Source organism: Elephas maximus, chromosome 23 (assembly GCF_024166365.1).
Source record: "Elephas maximus indicus isolate mEleMax1 chromosome 23, mEleMax1 primary haplotype, whole genome shotgun sequence".
Lineage (NCBI taxonomy): Eukaryota > Metazoa > Chordata > Mammalia > Proboscidea > Elephantidae > Elephas > Elephas maximus.
The window spans coordinates 74,678,847-74,699,393 of record NC_064841.1 but is presented as its reverse complement, the minus strand read 5'-3'; the positions used below and the strand labels follow the sequence as shown (position 1 = coordinate 74,699,393).

Below are 20,547 nucleotides of genomic sequence, written 5' to 3'. Positions count from 1 at the left end.
GAAATAAGAGACACAAGAGAAAAAAAAATAATTATGATTATATACATTAAAAAAATAGTAAGAGATTATATAGCAAAATTATTAGAACTAATAAGAAAGATCAGCAGGGTTTCTAGATATAAGATCAACATATGAAACTGAAGATTCAGAATTCCAATAAAAAAATTAAAATGTAATAGAAAAATAACTCCCAGGATAACAACAAAATTACAAAGTACCTAGAAAAAAAAACAAATAAAATGTGCAAGACTTTGGTGAAAAAAAAATACAAACATTATTTATGGAATAAAAAATATAGAAATAAATGGAAATATAGATCATTTTTGTGGACACAAAGAATCAGTATACTAAAAAGGTCCATTCTCTCCCAAACTAATTAATAAATCCTAGTCAAAATCACAGAATTTTTTTTTTTTTTAATGGATTGAGTTAAAGTGATTATAAAATCCATATGGATAAAGGTCCAGGGATAACCAAAAGAAATAAGAAAAATTGGAACTTATTATCTGAATTTACTTATTAAAACAATATATTGTTGATACTGTTTTAGTCAAGTAGATGAAAAATCAGGAAGGGATGGAGAAGCATTACTAATAAATGGTGTTGGGACAACTGAATATCCAATTAAAATATAGAAAATTACATCCATTCCTCATACAAAAATAATTACATCCATTCCTCATGCAAAAATAAATTCTTGATGTATTGAAAATCTAAACCTTTTAGGAAGAAATGTAGGGGGCTTGGAGTAGGCAAAAGATGGTCTAAGATAAGAGCCTAAAATCAGATTGTTGTACGGGATTGTACAAAGGACAGACCAAGTGCAGCAGGAGGTACCAGTCAGTCTCCCAGGACCCTTATGGGCAGGGTGCTCTTGCGGTGTATAACCTGCCAAAAGATGTTCAGCCTCACTCAGAATCCAGGAAATGCAAGTAAGAGCGCTCCTCGAAATTTTGCCACTGCATTTATACACCCTAGGGAAAATTTTAAACATATACCCCAGGATATAAGATGCATTCCTATTTGTAGTTAAGAACAAACTAAAAGAGACCTAAAAAACAAAAACAAAAAAACCTATGCCGTCTAGTTGATTCTGACTCAGAGACCCTAAAGGACAGAGTAGAACTGCCCCATACGGCTTCCAACCAGGGTTTGGGGGATTCGAACCCCCGACCTTTTGGTTACCAGCCATAGCTCTTAACCACTACACCACCGGGGTTTCCAAAAGAGACCTACAAAACAAAAAAACCAAACCCAGTGCCGTCAAGTCAGTTCCGACTCATAGAGACCCTATAGGACAGAGTAGAACTGCCCCATAGAGTTTCCAAGGAGCGCCTGGTGGATTAGAACTGCCGACCCTTTGGTTAGCAGCCGCAGCACTTAACCACTATGCCACCAGGGTTTCCAAAAGAGACTTAAGTGCCCATTAATAGGGAAATAAAGATATTGTACTTTCTTCATCTCTGGGAACTAATGCAGCAGTTAGAAAGAGCTAATTCTCTCTTTATGTATCAAATATTTAAATCTCAAAAACAGGCAACACTCAAATGGAAAGTACTGAATAAAAGGTACCACATGACAGCACTCTTGTAAAGACTCACAAACAATATCGTATATTCATTCTGAAATCTATTATCTAGAGAAATATAAAAAACAAATAGTGAAAAATTTACACAGGATATATTATATATTACTGGTTGTCTCTGGGGAGGGGAGGAGATGAATAGACCTAGACCGAAAAATAAAGAGAACTGTAACTGTGAGCTTTGTCTAGTTCTTTTACATGAATGGAAATCGGAAGCCAGAGTGTCAAAACACTAATAGTTGTTAATTCTAAGTAAGAGGGAACGAGTGGTTTGCCTATACCTCTTTGTACTTTTCTGGGTTGTTAAGCCTTTTCCCATAAAGAAGACACATAATGAAGAAAGACATGATACATTATCGGAAAAAGATAACACTGTGTAATTCCATTTTCATTTTCTCAAAAAATACACAGCAGGTTTTTAGGATCTTTATGAGGCATTTGAAAATTAATCACAGAAACCTACTGATAAAGAATTAAGTACTCTGCATTACAATTAATAAGATAATGTACAAAATGCCTTTTTGACCAACAATTATTAACGAACTGATGGTCTGGATTTTTAGATTTTTATCTTTCTGGCAGCTACCCTTTTGATTTGTAATTTCCATCAGATGGTTTAAATCTTCACAACCGTCTCAATAGGGGGCTTTAAGTATGTCCAGATGGTTTAAGTGGCGAAATTGAAACTAATAAGTAAAACTTTTGGTTTTTAATCGTATCTATTTACATATTTATTCCCTGCTACGGAAGCCAGTTGAACTTTGTTCCCCGTTTTATATTTATTAAATGGGGACTGATGACCTCTTATCTCTTTTCTAAACTTTTAACAGCAATTCAAAAAATACATATCAAATGAGAGGGAAGGAAAGTGACAGAGAGAGAATGAAGCTTAGGATCCTCAAGTCATGTTAAATATACCGTACGGTCAGGTGTTTCTTGGGAAAACTGATCTCCAATTTTGCTACCCAAATAAGTGAAAAAACACTCAATTTCGAGAAATGATCTTCTTCCCTAGCTTTTGTATCACCTAGTCTACCACTTATATTAATTTCTTAATTTTTCACTCTTGAGAGCCACGGCGAACTCCTTGAGGGTCATGGCAAACTCCTTCTCACAATGGTAACTGCAGTGTTATGGGGGAGGCATGTGTGGCTTGGCAAAGGGTGGCAAGTTAATTTTAACACACCGCTGCTTTGAGGATGGCCACTACCCAACCCCACCCCACACTGCTGAGAGCCCCACCCCACCCCACACACTGCGGAGAGCCACTACAGTTCATCTGGTCAATGGTGTGGATAGTCCCAAAGAGCAGAAATCACTTACATCTGGAGTTTGAGAGGCTCACGCAAGTCCCACTGTGTATGCAGAGCCATGTGCATCCTGTTACTTCTTTGCAGTAAGATCCTACCTCACAATCTAACATGGGAAGAAGAGGAATCCTATCCAATTTAACCCTTTGTGTTGTAGGAGATGATGACAAGCCCTAGTCTAAAGGACCTACCTGCAAGGAAGCACCAAAAAACCAAACCCAAACCCATTGCCATCGAGTTCATCCCGACTCATAGTGACCCTACAGGACAGAGTAGAACTGCCCTATAGAGTTTCCAAGGAGCAGCTGGTGGAGTCTAACTGCTGACCTTTTAGTTAGAAGCCATAGCTCTTAACCACTATGCCACCAGGGTTTCCATATACTTAAGGAAGCACCAGAACAAAAAACCAAACCCATTGCCACTGAGTCATTCCAACTCATAGAGACCCTACAGGATAGAGCAAAACTGCCCCACAGAGTTTCCAAGGACTGCCTAGTGGATTCGAACTGCCGACCTGTCAGCAGTCGTAGCTCTTAACCACTATGCCACCAGGGTTTCCACAAGGAAGCACAGGAGGCAGGTAATTCATCATTTCTGTGCTTTTGAGATTGTCAAATCCCAGTAATAGGCAATTCTGATAACTGGGATGCTCCTAATCGTCGCCGCCCTTAGGGTATTAAACTTCAAAATTTATAAAAGCATATATATGTGTGTGTGTGTGTGTATATATATATATATATGGTTTTAAAAAAACAACTTATTACAATTCTGGCCTCATTTCAGTTCTTTAAAATAGTCTTAAGTTGCATCTGGCATTAAAAATAATGTCTTGATTAAACAATTCAACAACAAATTAATCACACGCCACACACATACACAGAAAAATCTTGATTTGAATTTTAGACTTATGGATCCTGTGAAATATGAGATTGTAAATCTCTGGCAAACTGCAACAGTACTGTGAGTCTCTATGACTTCCTAGAGTCCAGATACAAAATGCATTGTTCAATATTGATTATACTTCGATTAAAAAAAAGAATAGTATCCCAAATCTGAAAGCACATTGATGCTTCCTCATTGCTACTGTTCTTAGTAAGCATAACAAGGATTTCATAGTGTCATGGATTGAACTGTGTCCCCCCAAAATATCTGTCAACTTGGTTAGGTCATGATTCCCTTGTATAATTGTACGATTTTCTACCGCTTTATCTTCTGATGTGATTTTCCTATATGTTTTGAATCCTATCACTATGATGTAATAAAATGGATTAGCGGCAATCACACTGATGAGGTCTACAAGATTAGGTAGTGTCTTAAGCCAATCTCTTTTGAGATATAAAAGAGAGAAGCGAGCAGAGAGACATGGAGGACCTTATACCACCAAGAAAGCAGTGCTGGGAGCAGAGCACGTCTTTTGGGCCTGAGGTTCCTGAGCTGAGATGCTCCCAGACCAAGGGAAGACAAATGATAGGGATCTTCTTCCAGAGCCGATAGAGAGAGAAAGCCTTCCCCTGGAGCTGATGCGCTGAATTTGGACTTGTAGCCTACTAGACAGTAAGAGAATAAATTTCTCTTTGTTAAAGCCATCCACTTGTGGAACTTCTGATATAGTAGCACTAGATGACTAAGACACATAGTTAAAGATGGGCAACCTTTGCAGCAAAACTAATAGTTATGTCCCCCTGGTTATAAATGGGAAGCAGAGAACCTATTAGATGAAATTTGAGAACTGCCAAGCCAGGTAAAATCCTTATTAGTGATCTGTCAAAATAGTGTAAGTATAAACTGTATTTTGAATGGCTTGACTGCAGTGCAGCAGAGCCATGTTCTCTCAGTAGCTCCATCTTCAGACCCCCCCCCCACCCCCCGAGCATTTTATGAATGAAGTTACTGACAATCTGTTGCTCATGCCAGAGGTCCTTGACAAATAGCTGGTTACAGTCAGAAATCTAGCCTCTACTAAAAAGAATCTTACAAAATAGATTAACATGTTTACTGTCATAATAGTGTTTTTAAAATAATGTTACTCACCTATTAGGAAGTATCTCAGTGTACTTAAAAAAAAACATAGATTTTATCTAAAATTTAAAAAGAGAATTCTTAAAAAAAAATCAACAACGAAATAATCACACACACACACACACAAAACCACTGACTTAAAAACCCTCAAGAACTTCCAGAAGACTCTGTACCAAGTGGCAATAGTAATTCAGAATTTATTAATTTTCTAATCAACAAATTCAGAAGTTATTAGTTTGGGTGCATGGGTAATTTGGGTAATCCCAAAAATTAAAAGCAAAGCTGTGTTTGTGTGTATGTATGTTTATACCATTCACTGGCTACTCAAAATGGACTTTGACCTAAAAAGGAATGAGATATAAAGATACCCTTCTAACCTGGAACTGAATCCATTCCCAGAGATCACCTTTCAGCCAAATAGACAGGTCCGCAAAAAAAAAAGTAACACCCGAAGGGAACGTGTTCCTTAGAACAATCAATTACACAAGATCAAAGGGACAATATTTGCCTGAAAGCAAAGGTAAGAAGGCAGGAAGGGGTAGAAAATCCAGAGGAAAGGAAATGGGGAACCCAGGATGGAAATGGGGAGAGTGCTGACACATTGTGGGGGAACGAAACCAACGTCACGGAGCACTTTATGTACAAAACAATTTGCTCTGTAAACTTACACCTAAAGTGCAACAGAAAATAAAAAAGATTGAGAAATAACACTGCGTACACAAATAAAGTGCTACCTAGTTGTATCAGTTGGAAACCCATGGAAATCACAGGTAATTTGACCATCACTTCAATATAAAGCAGCAAAGCTATTTTCTTAACACTCACAATCCTGGTAAATTCAACAAAACACATGTATACACACCAATACATACTCAAAACCAATGGCATACAACCTGAATTCTTAGTAGAACACAACTAAGGAGTGGAATTGCTGAGGACAATGTAAGGCACATATTCACTTAACCCACTGAACTCACCTTTTTTTCATTCCAGAGTACCAAGGTAAAGATCAGACCTCTATGTCACTCAGTAAGAAGACCATCAGACCAAGAACAGATTGTGCAAAGTGCTAATGTGAGGTTGCTTTTTTAAACCAGCCAGCAACACTCTTCAAGGCTATAATGATTTTTCCCTATATGAAATACGGAAACCCTGGCAGCGTAGTGGTTAAGAGCTACAGCTGCTAACTAAAGGGTTGGCAGTTTGAATCCACCAGGCACTCCCTGGAAACCCTATTGAGCAATTCTACTCTATCTTTTAGGGTCACTATGAGTTGGAATTGACTTGACGGCAGTGGTGGAGGGGGTATATGAAATATTTGTACCCTCTAATTAACAAAGCATAGCACAACTCACCTAATGAAGGAGCACAACTTTTCTGAAGATGAACACTAAATTCCTTGTTACAATCTTATTAGTGTAGATACTCTACGTCCATTTAGAGGCTAACAGTCTCTTAAGTGTTGTCAGGTGCCAAGGATGATTATACTCACCGGATACACTGAGAGGGTCCTAAATTTTCATCCATACTGGATGTGTTCTTTTTGTCTAATATCAGAGTGAGTCAGTTGTGACTTGCCTGGAAGCTGCTTCCCATTGTTAACACGGTCAACTTTTACAAATCACCTCAATCAGGCTATTGGAGAACACCAGGTCATCTGGTAAATGTGCTGATGAAAATCTTTCTGAACCTACAGAACATTCCATACTGACTTACAAAGTCATTTTCCCTAATGGCCACAGTATGTGGATTTAGAAGCTGGGTGAGTGCCAATAAAAAAAAAAATGTGATTATTTCAGGAATTAAATAAAGGAGTTTATGTGTGAATAAAAAACAAAAAATTTTTAAAGAAAGAAATTCAACCTCTCTTTAAAATATTTTCCCTTTCTCACTGGTATCATATTTTCTTAACATTTTCTTCTGTAATTTAAACTCATATTACAGTCACACTTGGTGGGAGGGGGGTTTTATAGTTTGAGAAAATTCACAACTGATGTTCTTTCTTCAACAGCCTTCTTTCCTATCTCCATAATTAGCCTCAACAAATGGATCCAAGGGCAAAATTCTTGACAGTTCTTGGGATGGTCACCTCCATGCCTACCAATAAAAGAGATTATCACTTCAGCCTTCATCCTTCTTTCACCTCATTTTCCGACCTGCTCTCTGATGCCCCACAGGGTCTCTATTTCCACTGTTTACCTAAATTTGTAGTCATCCAGTGCCTCGTCTACCTCATGGGTCCAGTACCTTAGCTAGTGCATGGCTTTATCACCTGTCCAGTGTTAAAGCCTAGTGTCCTTCTGTGCTATGTTTCCTCAAGCAGCCCACACTGTTTGGGGAATACACTGTTTCTAACTCTTACAGACCTTATTTTTTGCAATAGCCAAACACCCCAAATTGTTCTCTGGAGCCTAGTCAAGCACACTGCAAATATGTCAAGTGAGCACAGGAATTGGCCAATGCAAATCCATTATTATCGCTTAGGACAAAGCAAAGCTGAGCAAAACATATAAAAATACCCCTACACTTTTTTTTTTTTTCCTAGTGGTGTTAAGTGAGAAGGAGCATTTCTATTTTTGAAGAGCAAAATATTTCCTTTATTTTCTGCTCTCTTAAAACAAACAGGGTCACTGAGTCAAAATACTTGATTTTAATTCTAAATGGAAGGGACTGTACTATACCTTGGATTCTAACATGTGGTCATTCTGCATTTTTTACAACCCTTCTTCTCCCCTAGATAAACTAAGACGTCCTTTTTAACAGCCACAGCAACCATTATTATTTTTATAGCAACTATATCCATTGTGTCAAGTACAAAGCTAGTGGCTTCATGTGCATCTTCTCATTTAACCTTCTAATAACCTTGGAAACCAACTGAAGGTCTTGCAACCAGGTGGATAAATAAGAAACTCATTGAAGCTGAATGTAATTAATCATAAAATTTTAAAATAAGTATGATTAGTTTGAGTAACATAGTATATAATGTTGTAAATGAGAATATAAGAAACTGAAGGCTTAGTGAGAAACAAAAATATCTTCATGTGTATGTTTGAAACTCTATTTACTATACTGTATTTACATGCCAAACGTACTGCCCAAACACATGGGTTTCAGGTCATGTGCACATAAATAAATAAGTGAAGGAATGAATGGATAGTTTAAGAAATAAATAAAAAAAAAATAATAGGTATTTTTAATACTTATCTAATGGGTTATCAGTATGTCCCTGTGGTACAGCGGTTAAAGCACTTGGCCGCTAAACCAAAGGTCAGTGGTTCAAACCCACCAGGTGCTCCACAGGAGAAAGATGTGGCAGTCTGCTTCCTTCAAAATTTACAGCCTCGGAAACCCTTTCAGGCAGGTCTACCCTCTCCTATAGGGTCGCTATGAGTCAGAGTTGAGTTCACAGTGGTGGGTTTGGTTTGGTGGTGGAATAAGTGACTTCTTAAACCTCATGTATTTCTACCTTTCAGTCTACGTATTATTCTTAGGGTTTTTTTTTTTACAGTAAAAAAGGGAAATGTTCCACAAATTATATTTCTCGAGTATTCCAATATACAAAAGCACCGTATTCAGAACTCATGACTGAAACGATCTGAAATTATCAATAGATTTTGGTGCCCGAAGAAATCTTCCAAGTCTTCCACAGTTTATACCTCCCCTGTGCCTGCTCAAGCCTCTGTGTGTGCATGGGTCTCTACAACCATCAAGTCTGCACCAAAACTCTGATGAAGGCTCCAGGTTAAGAAAAATCAAAAATTTAAAGTTAGTATTGATAATTCTATCTTGAGAATATAGGTGTCGAATTAAAAACAGGTCTAATTTGAGGAGTTTCAAAAATTTATAATTTTTTAAAAAAAAGTTATTATTCATTACACTTGAATAAGAATCTCCAAACATTTACCTCGTTTCAGAATCACGTGGGCAATAACTTTTATAAAAGTGAAATACAGTTTAGATCCTGTCCTTTATTTAACAAATATGAAAAGCAAAGGATTGAAATGTCTACAGCTCCTCAATGCACCATCCCATTTCCAATCTCTCTCTACCCTTGACCCAAAGAAATTCGATAACAGGTTTAACAAATACTTAATAGTATTTATTAAAATCTATTAAGTTAAATACTATTACATAGATCAGCAAATACGTAAGAGGAAACTTTTCCATTTTGAATATTACATTCAATATTACATCAAAAAATAGTTACCAAATATTAAGAAACTGGAAAGGCAAAATAATAGCATAAGAAAGTAGGGACACTAAGGAAAACCTACACAGAATCTTTTTTATATCACAAGGCTTGTCCTTAAGGTGATGATCTAAATTGCAGTGGTTAAAACCTGAGAAGAAATACATCTTAGAGCAATAGAAAGGTGCTTTGACACAAAAGAGTTGACAATCTCATCCAAGATTTGATGAAACTCATGTGAAGTTGTTCACTGCAGATGAGTAAGCAAGCACAATTAAGCCTTGGCGTACCTTGCTCACTGTAAGCCCGTGTGTTCCTTGCTTACTAGTTAATCTCTCCATGCTTCAAGACGAGGAAGCTCCATTAGCTGTAACTCTCTTGACTGGAGAGTTTGGAAGGAATGAACAAGACTAGCTCAGCCCTGTCTTCTCCTACGCCCTCAAAGAGCTTGTGACCTCTGATCTGTAGGTGTTTGCCCATTTCAGTGCCAACTGGGACCATGTGGGCAGTTCCATCTACCTCTGGGGTACAGTAATCAGAAGCAGTTTGCTCAAAATATGAGCTGTGTCCTCCAGTGTCTGCTGTTTCACTCATCAAGTTGATATTTTAAGTCCCATGCACATTATTGTGTTGTCTTAATTCTCAACTGACTCAGCATCAGAAATAAAAATGGGTGCTGTTAGGTAATCCTCCTACAAGACCATGATAACATTAAGCACACTTGAACATGTGGATTTCCAAAACTGCAGGAAGTTCAAAGCAGAAAAACAGAGTTGAGGACACCCGTCTGTCACTTTGTCACACTGTGGCAGCTTGCACGTTGCTTTGATACTGGAAGGTGTTCCCTCGGTATTTCAAATACCGTCAGAGTCACCCATGGAGGACAGATTTCAGCAGAGCTTCCAGACTAAGACAGATTAGAAAGAAAAGCCTGATAATCTAATTCCGAAAATTAGCCAATGAAAAACCTACGGACTATTGCCCATCTTGCTTGCTTTAGACATATCATCAGGAGGGATAAATTGCTGGATGAGGACATCAAGTTTGGTGAAGTAGAGGGCCGGCAACGGCAAGGGAGACACTCCATGAGGGGGACTGGCACAGCGGCTACAATGATGGGCTCGAACATGCTGGCTATTTTGTGGTTGATTTCAGACCGAGCGACAATTTGTTCTGCTGAACCTCGGGTCACCATGAGTTGGAGCAGACTTTGATGGCACCTGCCTACCTACCTACCTACCTACTTACCTTCCTTCCTCTCTCCCTCCCTCCATCCATCCACCAACCAACCAATTCATTGCTGTTCAGTTGATTCCATCATGGCGACCCTATAGAGACCCTATCTATCTATCTAGAGGTGGAGAAATCATTAGGGAACACACACCAAAAGCACTGCTACGTGTCAGCTGACAATCTGTCAGTGTGCCATGAGATCAAATAATGTCAAAAAGAGCACAATGATGCCCGAATTATAGTAGATTATAATAATGAGTTATATGGTGATGATATTTGCATACAAGGTTGAATGATACACGAGATTATTTTAGAAGTCAGAAATTTATATTTTAGGAAAAATGCCTCTTGAAACAAAATGGTTAAAATAATAAAACTCTGGTTTGGGGAATGTAAGAGCATAGAAAGGGGAACTGAGGAAACCTGCCGTGGTCCGAGTTACATAATCTCCTAGTCTTTGTTTCTTCAACAATGAAATGGGCCACTTTTTAGCTATTTAACAGGGTTTCTTCAGAAGATGGAACCCTGGTGGCATAGTGGTTAAGCACTATGGCTGCTAACCAAAGAGTCGGCAGTTCGAATCCACCAGGTGCTCCTTGGAAACTCTATGCGGCAGTTCTACTCTGTCCTATAGGGTCGCTATGAGTCGGAATCGACTCAATGACACTGGGTTTGGTTTTGGGCTTTCTTCAGGAGATAAATTATATGCCCATAGTCTGTGAACAATAAAGTTTTAAACATATTTAAGGCATTATTATCATTGTTCCTTTTCACCTCCTTGGAGCAAATCCTTTTCAATCTAAGCAAGATAAATGAAGTTTTAGTGCGTTTCAACTTTTTAAACCCTCTGACCATTAAGAGAAGCCTTTGAACAAAGAGCAGCTCTTCCCCACTTGGTCCTCCAGCTTGCAGTTCTCACTTGGATAGCCACACAAGCGTCAAGACCAGAACAGGCAATAGCCATGTAGATGTCAGCACGTTAATCCTACTAACTTGATTAGGGTCAAGACAAACACGGTGACTTCTGCTCATCATCGTGAACTAATCGTCAGCTTCACATACACTCACCTCAGGGTTTTCATGTAGAAACAACTCTATTTGAAATGTAGGCATAGAAATTAGAATTTTTTCACATTCAATATCTTTATTAATATTATCGCTATTTTATTGATTCTGCTCTAGTCTGGGTAATGAACCCAGCATTCAAAATGCAAACATTTCACCAGCTTCCACTTCACTTGTCTTCCCTTTGCAAACGGTTAGACCGTATCTTATCTATATTTATTCTCTCCAGCAAAATTTGCAGAAAAGTTTAGTGTAAAGGATATTCCTATTCCATCAACATCACAGTTGTTTGCTGACTTTAACCACAGGGATTTTTATTTTAAAAAATAATCTTTTCTGATATAATTTTACAAGTTCAAATAAAAAAAATGGGGGTCACTAAACAACAAAAAGCCCATTCTAAGGTTATCCAGATTTTTGAGACCTTTCTGTGACTTCAGAAATGGGTCTGTAAATCTGGAAAAGCTATAAGCTTTCTGTGAATTTCAGTGAGTCAGGAATACTGCAAATATAACCTTTCCCAGCATTATTTGGGAATCTAAATTCCTGTTTGGGTGATCTATGGGAGAAATGGGGGCGGGGGGGGGTGAGAGCTATGACTACAATGAGAATACCATGTCTTACAAGTTGAATTTATATTAATTCAATTTTAATTTCCCACTAATCCATGCATTGGGCAAATCTGCTTCAAAGGACCTCTTCAAAGTGTTGAAGAGCAAAGATGTCACCCTGAAGGCTAAGGTGAGCCTGACCCAAGCCATGGTATTTTCAATCGCATCTTATGCATGTGAAAGCTGGACAATGAATAAGGAAGACGGAAGAAGAGTTGATGCCTTTGAATTGTGGTGTTGGCGAAGAATGTCGAATACACCATGGACTGCCAAAAGAACGAACAAATTTGTCTTAGAAGAAGTGCGGCCAGAGTGCTCCTTAGAGGCAAGGATGGCGAGACTGCGTCTTACATACTTTGGACATGTTGTCAGGAGGGATCAGTCCCTGGAGAAGGACATCATGCTTGGCAGAGTACAGGGTCAGCGGAAGAGAGGAAAACCCTCAACGAGGTGGATTGACACAGTGGCTGCAACAATGAGTTCAAGCATAACAAAGATTCTAAGGATGGTGCAGGACCAGGCAGTGTTTCATTCTGTTGTGCACAGAGTCGCTACAAGTCAGAACCAACTTGATGGCACCTAACAACAACAATAACAATCCAAGTTCTCATCCATTTGCTTAATAAATAATTTTAAAACATAAGGCTACCATCTTGTAATTCTTATAAATTTAATTATTGACCTAGATAACCCACTGAAAAGGAACTAACTTGTTTTCCAAGGTTTATATTTATAATACCTTATTTATATTTATATATTTTTTATATTTATAGTTTTATTTATTAATAAATAAATATAGACCACATATAAGTATTTCCAATTGTATAAACTTAAGGACTTTGTAAGACTTAAATCCCAAATGAAAATTTTTTAAAAACTTATATGTTGCATCTGAGTTTATATATTATTTTTTCCAATGTCAATTTCAGCAGAGCTACCAATAATTTTATACAAGGTTAATTTGGTAGGCTTAGCATATTAGTACCATTTTGTGAATCATATTCATACCTACAGGAAAATCAAAAAATTAATTGATACAAGAAATAATCACAAAATCAAGAGTCCTCAGTATCCCACACAGTAAGGTATTTCTGCTTAAATATAGAAAATTTCATACCTACGCTCAAATCAGAGAGTATATTGAATACGCTGATCAATACGCAATGGGATTTTATATATGGACATTTTAATGAGAATTTTAACGTCTCTTTTGCCCTTGAAATCTTCTGAGATGTCTACATTTATTTAAGAATTCATGCTAGTTAGTTTTAATGTTTTCCAGGAAACCTCCAATGGCAGCAATTTTCAGGAATTCGATGAAAAATCTTTATGGATATCAAAGAAATTCTGAAAAGCTTTTATTCAAAGGCGAGCATATGTGTGAAGGCTTCTGGATACAATTTTCCTTTCAGTGGTCTGCTCCAAGGTCATTCTTAGTGTCAAGGATGTTAACAAAGTTTTCCATTGACAAAATGCCATGGAGATCTATAACTCCTAGATGATCAAACATCCTGAAAAGCTACTGCTTAAAGACCATTAAGGCAATGAGCCAAACTGATTACCACAGCAATCCTTTGTCAAATAATCCACAAAATGAGTGAAGAAAACAAGAGGAAGTAATAATGATCTGAAATACATCATCAAAAAAGTTCAGGACGAAACACAGGACACTCATCAAATTTGAGTACTTTAGATATTCTTGGACTGTCTGCAGTTTTATACATTTTTGATGTCTCTTAGTGTACAGATAGCCATGCATACCTTCAGTCCAGGGAGACTACATTTGTGTATTTACACATGAAAAATGATTTGACTCATTCATCAGTTGTGTGTCTGGTATTGGAATGAGGCTTAAGTTCCTAAAGAATAACTGAATAAACCCTTCAAATAAAATCACCTGTTAAAAGCAAATGTTTTAATGATAGCTTAATTTATGGCTCACACTGCATTATGAAGTATCTTTAAGAACTGAACTTTTAAGTTGGCTCTGACAAGGATTACCATAGGGGCCAGCATCCAAACATTTCCTACCTGCTTTGCTCATCTTGACGTTGAAGGCAACCATTCATGGTATTCACCAAAAAGCTAAACAAACGACTGTACAAGGACTTGGCCAAGAGATCCCGGTAAAATTCAGCAATCTCTATAGTATGTCGCCGTATGATCATATCTCCTAAAATAGCAGAGAAAGAAGAAGAGGTATCAGATTAAAAGTTCCCCTCATTTAGAAGCAAATAAAACTATTTATTTTTCACACATGCCCATACTCTCAAATGATGTAAAAAATAATTTTAGTATGATCCTAACAAATGTGAATTTTTCTGTCCATCTTCATGTAAAAATATTCCCCTAGAAAAAGTATCATATATGTTACACTCTAATTTGTTACAAATGTTGACCATAGCCTTTACTTCTATGTAGGTTGTTTAATTTCCTTTCAGCTTGGTAAACTCTTAGCAAGTTTTCTGATAACAATTGACTGGTTTGAATATTGAAAAACTGGAAATCATTTAGAAAAGTGGTTGGTCATCTAATGACCAAAATGTGGGTTGGAGGTTGGAATCAAGATTGGGCCCAGAGGTGGAACTTCTCATGTCATTCTCAAAGAGATGGTAATTGAGATCTTGAGTGATAAGAACCTTGAGAGAAGAAACCAAGAAAAAAAACTGAGGATGGTTTAGAATTGGGTGTATCGCAGTAAGAATTTTGAGAGAGAACGGGAGCCTAGATATGAGTGAGGCCTTGGCTAAACTGGCTAACCACTGCATCTCAGTCTGAGCCAGGAATCAAGTGGTAGGATAACGACTGCGTGACATGAAAATGGAGTCCATTGTCAATCGGGTCGAGGAAGAAGAATGGCTTCTGAGAGCAGCTGAGGTCAAAACAAGAAAGTAAAGATGAGTGAGGGAGCTACAAGTCCATCAAGGTGGATCAACATAATGTATCAGTTAAAACAGGCTTATAGAAGAATCAAGTCCCTAGACTCAAGACGACTGAGAGGTTCTAATGGGTCATAAACACATCAATATTGTGGGCCAGTAAGGGCGCAAGGGACAGTCTAAGCAGGAGGTTCAGCATATATTAAGTTATTCATATTAACGGTGAGTTAAAATTTTCTCAGAAAAGGCACGAGAAAATAATATATTTGGAGAACTTCATGAAGCTCGGTATGGTTAGACACAAGGCTGCTGGTGGAGAAACGGCTGCAGAGGAAACCTAAACATTACGCATGGCTCAGATAATAAAGGACATACTGTCTCCGTTAGTTGCTGACACGTCAATTCTGACTCATAAGAGACCCTAGGTGTACAGAGCAGAACTGCTCCATAGGGTTTTCATGGCTGTGACTTTTTGGAAGCAGATTGCCAGGCCGGTCTTTCGAGACATCTCTGGGTGGGTTCAGACCACCAACCTTTTAGGTAGCAGCCGAGTGCCTAACTGTTTGCTCCACCCGGGGGCAACTAAAGGACATACTATGCCATCATAACGTGATGAGCTTCACTCTAAAGGAATGGAATATCTTTGAAAGACTGATATCCAGGGATAAAAATTAAATTAGCAATTCAGAAAGATCATTCCTGAAGCAGTGTGAAAGGAAGGCAAAACGGGTAAGACCAGAGAGAAGACTATCCAGGGGGCTCTTGCTATGGTCCAGGGAACGAATGGTTAAGCAATGACTATTGAAATGAAGAGACGGTAGTAGGTTTGAGAGATACTTATGGAGTAGAACTGGTGTGTGTCTGACCTACTAACAGACGAGGTATTAAGAATGACTCTTGGGCAAATGAGTAGATAATGAAGAGATTCATTAACTTAGGAACCCCAGAAAGGGAATTATGAGAGTAGGGATGAGGTAGAATGTATAAGCACACATAGGTGAGTCCAGCAGGGACAGATGGTAAGAGTGGTGGTGACTGATTTAGAGAAAAAATGGTTGGCTGTATGGTAAGACCTCAAAGTTATGATAAACAGAAAGGTGGTACGGCAATGATTTGTGATGAATACTTGATGAACATGTAGGAGAAACATTCTCCTTGCCCACTGAGTAGAGAAGCATATAGCCAGAGATAAGCATGTGAGCTTGGGAATCAGGTAGCATTAGATTCTAATTCCAAGCACACCATTCACCAATGACTTGATATTCACAGTTTATTTAAACTCTTTGAATCTTAGCTTCCTCATTCTGTTAAAATGCAAATAATTATGCCCAGTTCATAGGGACAGTGGTTAAGAGCTTGGCTGCGAACCAAAAGGTCAGCACGTCGAATCCACCTGCCGCTCCTTGGAAGCTCTATGGGGCAGTTCTACTCTGTCCTATGTGTTAGAAACAACTGGATGTCAACAAGTTTGGTTTTGGTTTGGTTTTCATAGTGATTTGTGAGAAGTAAAAATTGTAACATGTACAGCATTTGGCACAAGGCCCATTATGTCAAAAATTTCCGAAACCCCAGCTGTGACTAGGATCAATGAGGTAGAGGGAGAAGGTTGGTTCCTTACTAATGAGGGAAGCGTGGAACCACACATACCAATGGAACCAACCTCCAACTGAACTAATTCTCTTGGATTGAAGACTCTTTCTCTAAAATGACAGATGAAAGTGACCAGTTTATCAAAATGATTTCTCAAGGACATAGTTTACAACATACGGTCATATCAAGCGGGCTTATGAGGTTTTTCTCATTTAACATTTAACATTCAATTCATAGAAATAATTTCAATGGGCAAAGTTGTATTTCATTCCCATATTTCAGAGGCGATCACAAGTTCCACAAAGGTGAAAATCAGAGTACGGAAAAACTTACCTTTAAAATATTGAATATCAGTTGTTAAAGCAGACGCCAACTCATCTGTTGATACTTGTAACATCCCAGCTACTAAAATTACAGAATTGAAAACGTAAAGTTAGCATACTTTTTGACAGCAAGAACGTTGTGCTTAGTGATTATAATTTATAACTTTTATATAGGTGCATTAGAAAATGTATGTATTAAAGAAAAATAAACTACCACTACGAGTTCTGGGTTACAATTGTCAAACAGCCCTGGTGGCACAGTGGTTAAGAGCTCGGCTGCTAACTGAAAGGCCGGCAGTTCAAATTTACCAGTGGCAACCTGGAAACCCTACGGGGCAGTTCTACTCTGTGCTATGGGGTTGCTATGAGCCAGAATCGACTCACCAGCAGTTTTTTTTTTTTTTAATATAATTGTCAGATTCAACTAGAGAAACAGCTTACAGTAATCAAAACATTAATGAGCTCTTATAGGTCTTTGGATTCAATCACAACAGTTCTTTTCTTCTTTGTCCTTGTACAGAATGTTTCTCTCAATTCGTGGTTAGATTTCTTTGATATCAGGTAGAGATAACGTTTATTGACAGTTTGTGGTTTTAAGGAGTTTTGAAGAAATCTGGGAGGGGCTAACAAGGAAACGTCAAAGGAGAGAGAGATTTTTGGCAAGATCTTTGATGAGGGGTAACTGTATTTTGTTCGAAATGTTTTGTTAATAATGTGTCCCCCAAAATACACTGGGTTGCAGGGGTGGGGTGGGGCACATTTAGAATAATTTAAATAAACCCAAGTATATGTTGATAAACCGATACTGTCAATGTGGTTTACAATATGATACGGTAAATGAAACACCTTCTTTATTCTCATATTTATAAGAAGAACAAACTGGACACAGGTGTTCTCTTTTTGTTTTTTTTTTTTCCCCTCCTTGATCTCTCCCCAGAGGAGGGTTTAGCCCATCTGACTTTTCTGTAGTATGTCTCCATCTACTGGCAGTTTTACAAACTGCACATCCTTGAGGTTCATGTCAGAAGGTCTGGTTCCACTGACCTTGTTCCAGGACCTGGAGGTCAGACACAAATGCTGAGTCAGCGTCTGTCAGAGCAGTGAACCGAATGTCTCCAATGTGCAGTATGGCTGCTAGGATCACAAACAGATTCTCCACCTCCTACACATTTTACGAACAGGGAGAATAGACAGAATTGCTTAGAAGATAGAAAGGATAAATCCTTTACATAAAAGTAGGTGAAGACAGTAGGACAGGTCCACAAGTTGTGACTTTTTCAGAGCCTGGATATTTGATGAGAGAACCATCGATCTCTGAACAATATTCAAAACAAAAAAAAAACCCATTGCCATCGAGTCGATTCCAACTCTAAAATTTCATAATTCTATGCAGTTCTTCGAAATCAGTGTTCCTGCTCCTTAAACAAAGGAGAGCAAGGAAGTGATATTCCCATACAAGGTAACAGTTTCTACACAACTGTCATCATGCAAAACTAATGACGATGCAAACCATACGTGACTGGCTGGATGTCACCTGTAAGATCAGACCTCACCCGTTTCCTCTCAGACTGAGGTGGAGCTGTCAAGGGAGTCCAATCAGAATTTGCAGTAGCTGTCTAGGCTAGAAACGCTGGTGATGAGGCTAGAAACGCTGGTGATGAGGCTGGAAACCCTGGTGATGAGGCTGGAAACCCTGGTGGCGTAGTGGTTGAGTGCTATGGCTGCTAACCAAAAGGTCAGCAGTTCGAATCCACCAGGTGCTCCCTGGAAATTCTATGGGGCCGTTCTACTCTGCCCTATAGGGTCGCTATGAGTTGGAATCCACTCGATGGCAACAGGTTTGGTTTGGTTTGGTCCAGAGCGAGATTACCCAATAAGCGAGGTACACATAGGCCCAATCCTGCTTTCCCACCACTCTGCAAGCTCACCTGTCCCCTGCTTCATCAAAGACGTGGTGAAACACAGGTGAAACTGCTCATCACAGATAAGCAAGGAAACACAATCAAGCCCCTGAGTAAGTACTTTGCTCAGTGCAAGCCAGTGCACACTGCCTAATCCGCCCCTGGCTGAACATATATCATGAAGTTCACCTCTTAGTTCTCTCTTTTGTGAGATAAACTGATGACTGTTAGGATTTTTTTTTTTTTTCTTTTCTGAAAAAACTAAGGGAGACCTAATGCCAGCATCTATGCCTAGAGAAACTAAATGGTAGTTGGTTCTTAAGGTATTTTAAGGAAAACTCGGTAAAAAGAAAAAAGGATGTTGGCAGGAGCTATCTTTGAACAGAAGGTAGCAGGAAGTAAGAGAATGTTTGCTGAAAGAATATCTCAGAATCTGCTTAAAGAAAGAAGTCAGGCGTCAAACTTGGTTTGGGGCAGTCATTTTGTGGCAAGAATGAAAAAAAATCACAAAATAGCTTTCATTTAAAACGTGCTTCCCTGAAGCAATAAATACTTAGTGTAATGCCAATGCTATCAACAGCATCGCATTTATACGGCAAGGCACATAACCTTTTAAACTCTCAGTTTCCTAATCTGTAAATCCGGGATGTCTAAAACCCTGCCAGGATTACGGAGGACGGCTGTTCTAAGAACCACGCCTATAGCTGTAGAAATACAGTGTTCAAGTCCTGGGGACTGCCACACGTTCTCTCTAGAACTTCTAATTTCATCATAAGGGTCGGTTTTATCATCTGGAAAATGAGAGGGTTGAAAAGGAAAAGCTCTATGTAATTTCCAGCTATAAAACTCCATGATTTCGGTGTTATTCCAAAATGTTTCTGGAAAGTCCCGACTCAGATACTAGTGTTTCAATTTCTATTCTTTCATACTTGATAGAAGAGCATCTTCCTAACCTTGTAAGCTACCTGGACACTTTTTAAAGTTCCTGTAATTCTTCATTCAATATTCTGGTGCTGTCCCAGACAGGCACTTCTGGTTACACTGGCAGGAAACGGAATTTGTTCTGCCCTTAAAAATCATGTGATTTAGTGGCAGGGACAGAACTGCAGAAACTAACTATAATATAGATTAAAAAAAAAAAAAAACCTGTTGCCATTGAGTCAATTCCGACTCATAGCGACCCTACAGGTCAAAGTAGAACTGCCCCATAGAGTTTCCAAGGAGCACCTGGTGGATTTGAACTGCTGACCTTCTGGTTAGCAGCTGTAGCACTTAACCACTACGCCACCAGGGTTTCCTAATATAGATTACAATGTGGTAAATTCTATACTAGAAGTAAAATTAAATGACCGTGAGCACAGAGCTGGGGCTGTTATTCTAAGCGTCTGTTTGTAGCGAGCAATACTTCTCTGTCTTTGGGGCACGCTACCATGCTGGTGACAGGCTGTGAGTACAGCTACTTTATAAAGACACTGTCCACACCAAAAAACAAAACAAAACCCATTGCCATCAAGTTGATTCCGACTCATAGCGACCATCTACACAAGACCATAAAAACACCTTGCAGATTTTGATTCAAGGGCTCTGTCAGCCCCAAAACACCGTCCTTGAAATCTTCTTGGACATAAACTACCCTTCTTATGTAGATGAAAGCTGTCTCCATTCTAGTCATTTCAAAGTACAGAGATGAAAAGATTCTCTCTACGTCATTTGTTAAAATGTACATATTTCTTTTTACCAAAAAGGCTATTAGATTCTATTTTTTCCTTAGGTAAAAGGTATATTTTTCTTCCCTTGCCTTTGAGACTCAATCGTGGATTTTTAAACCCCTGTCTTTAAGCA

The 20,547-nt window shown here is 38.5% G+C and overlaps 1 protein-coding gene across 5 annotated transcripts in view; it reads right to left on the bottom strand.

The window, feature by feature from the left end:
- Window positions 1-20,547, bottom strand: part of MYO16 (myosin XVI) — a 733,911-nt gene that overhangs the window by 262,419 nt on the left and 450,945 nt on the right. For all 5 annotated transcript variants that reach the window (XM_049867507.1, XM_049867511.1, XM_049867508.1 and 2 more), the window contains exons 18-20: window positions 17,849-17,966; window positions 16,815-16,886; window positions 14,044-14,185 (exon numbers count right to left, since the gene is read on the bottom strand). In XM_049867507.1, the coding sequence (XP_049723464.1) occupies window positions 14,044-14,185; window positions 16,815-16,886; window positions 17,849-17,966 (332 nt within the window). The remainder of the gene's footprint in view (window positions 1-14,043; window positions 14,186-16,814; window positions 16,887-17,848; window positions 17,967-20,547) is intronic.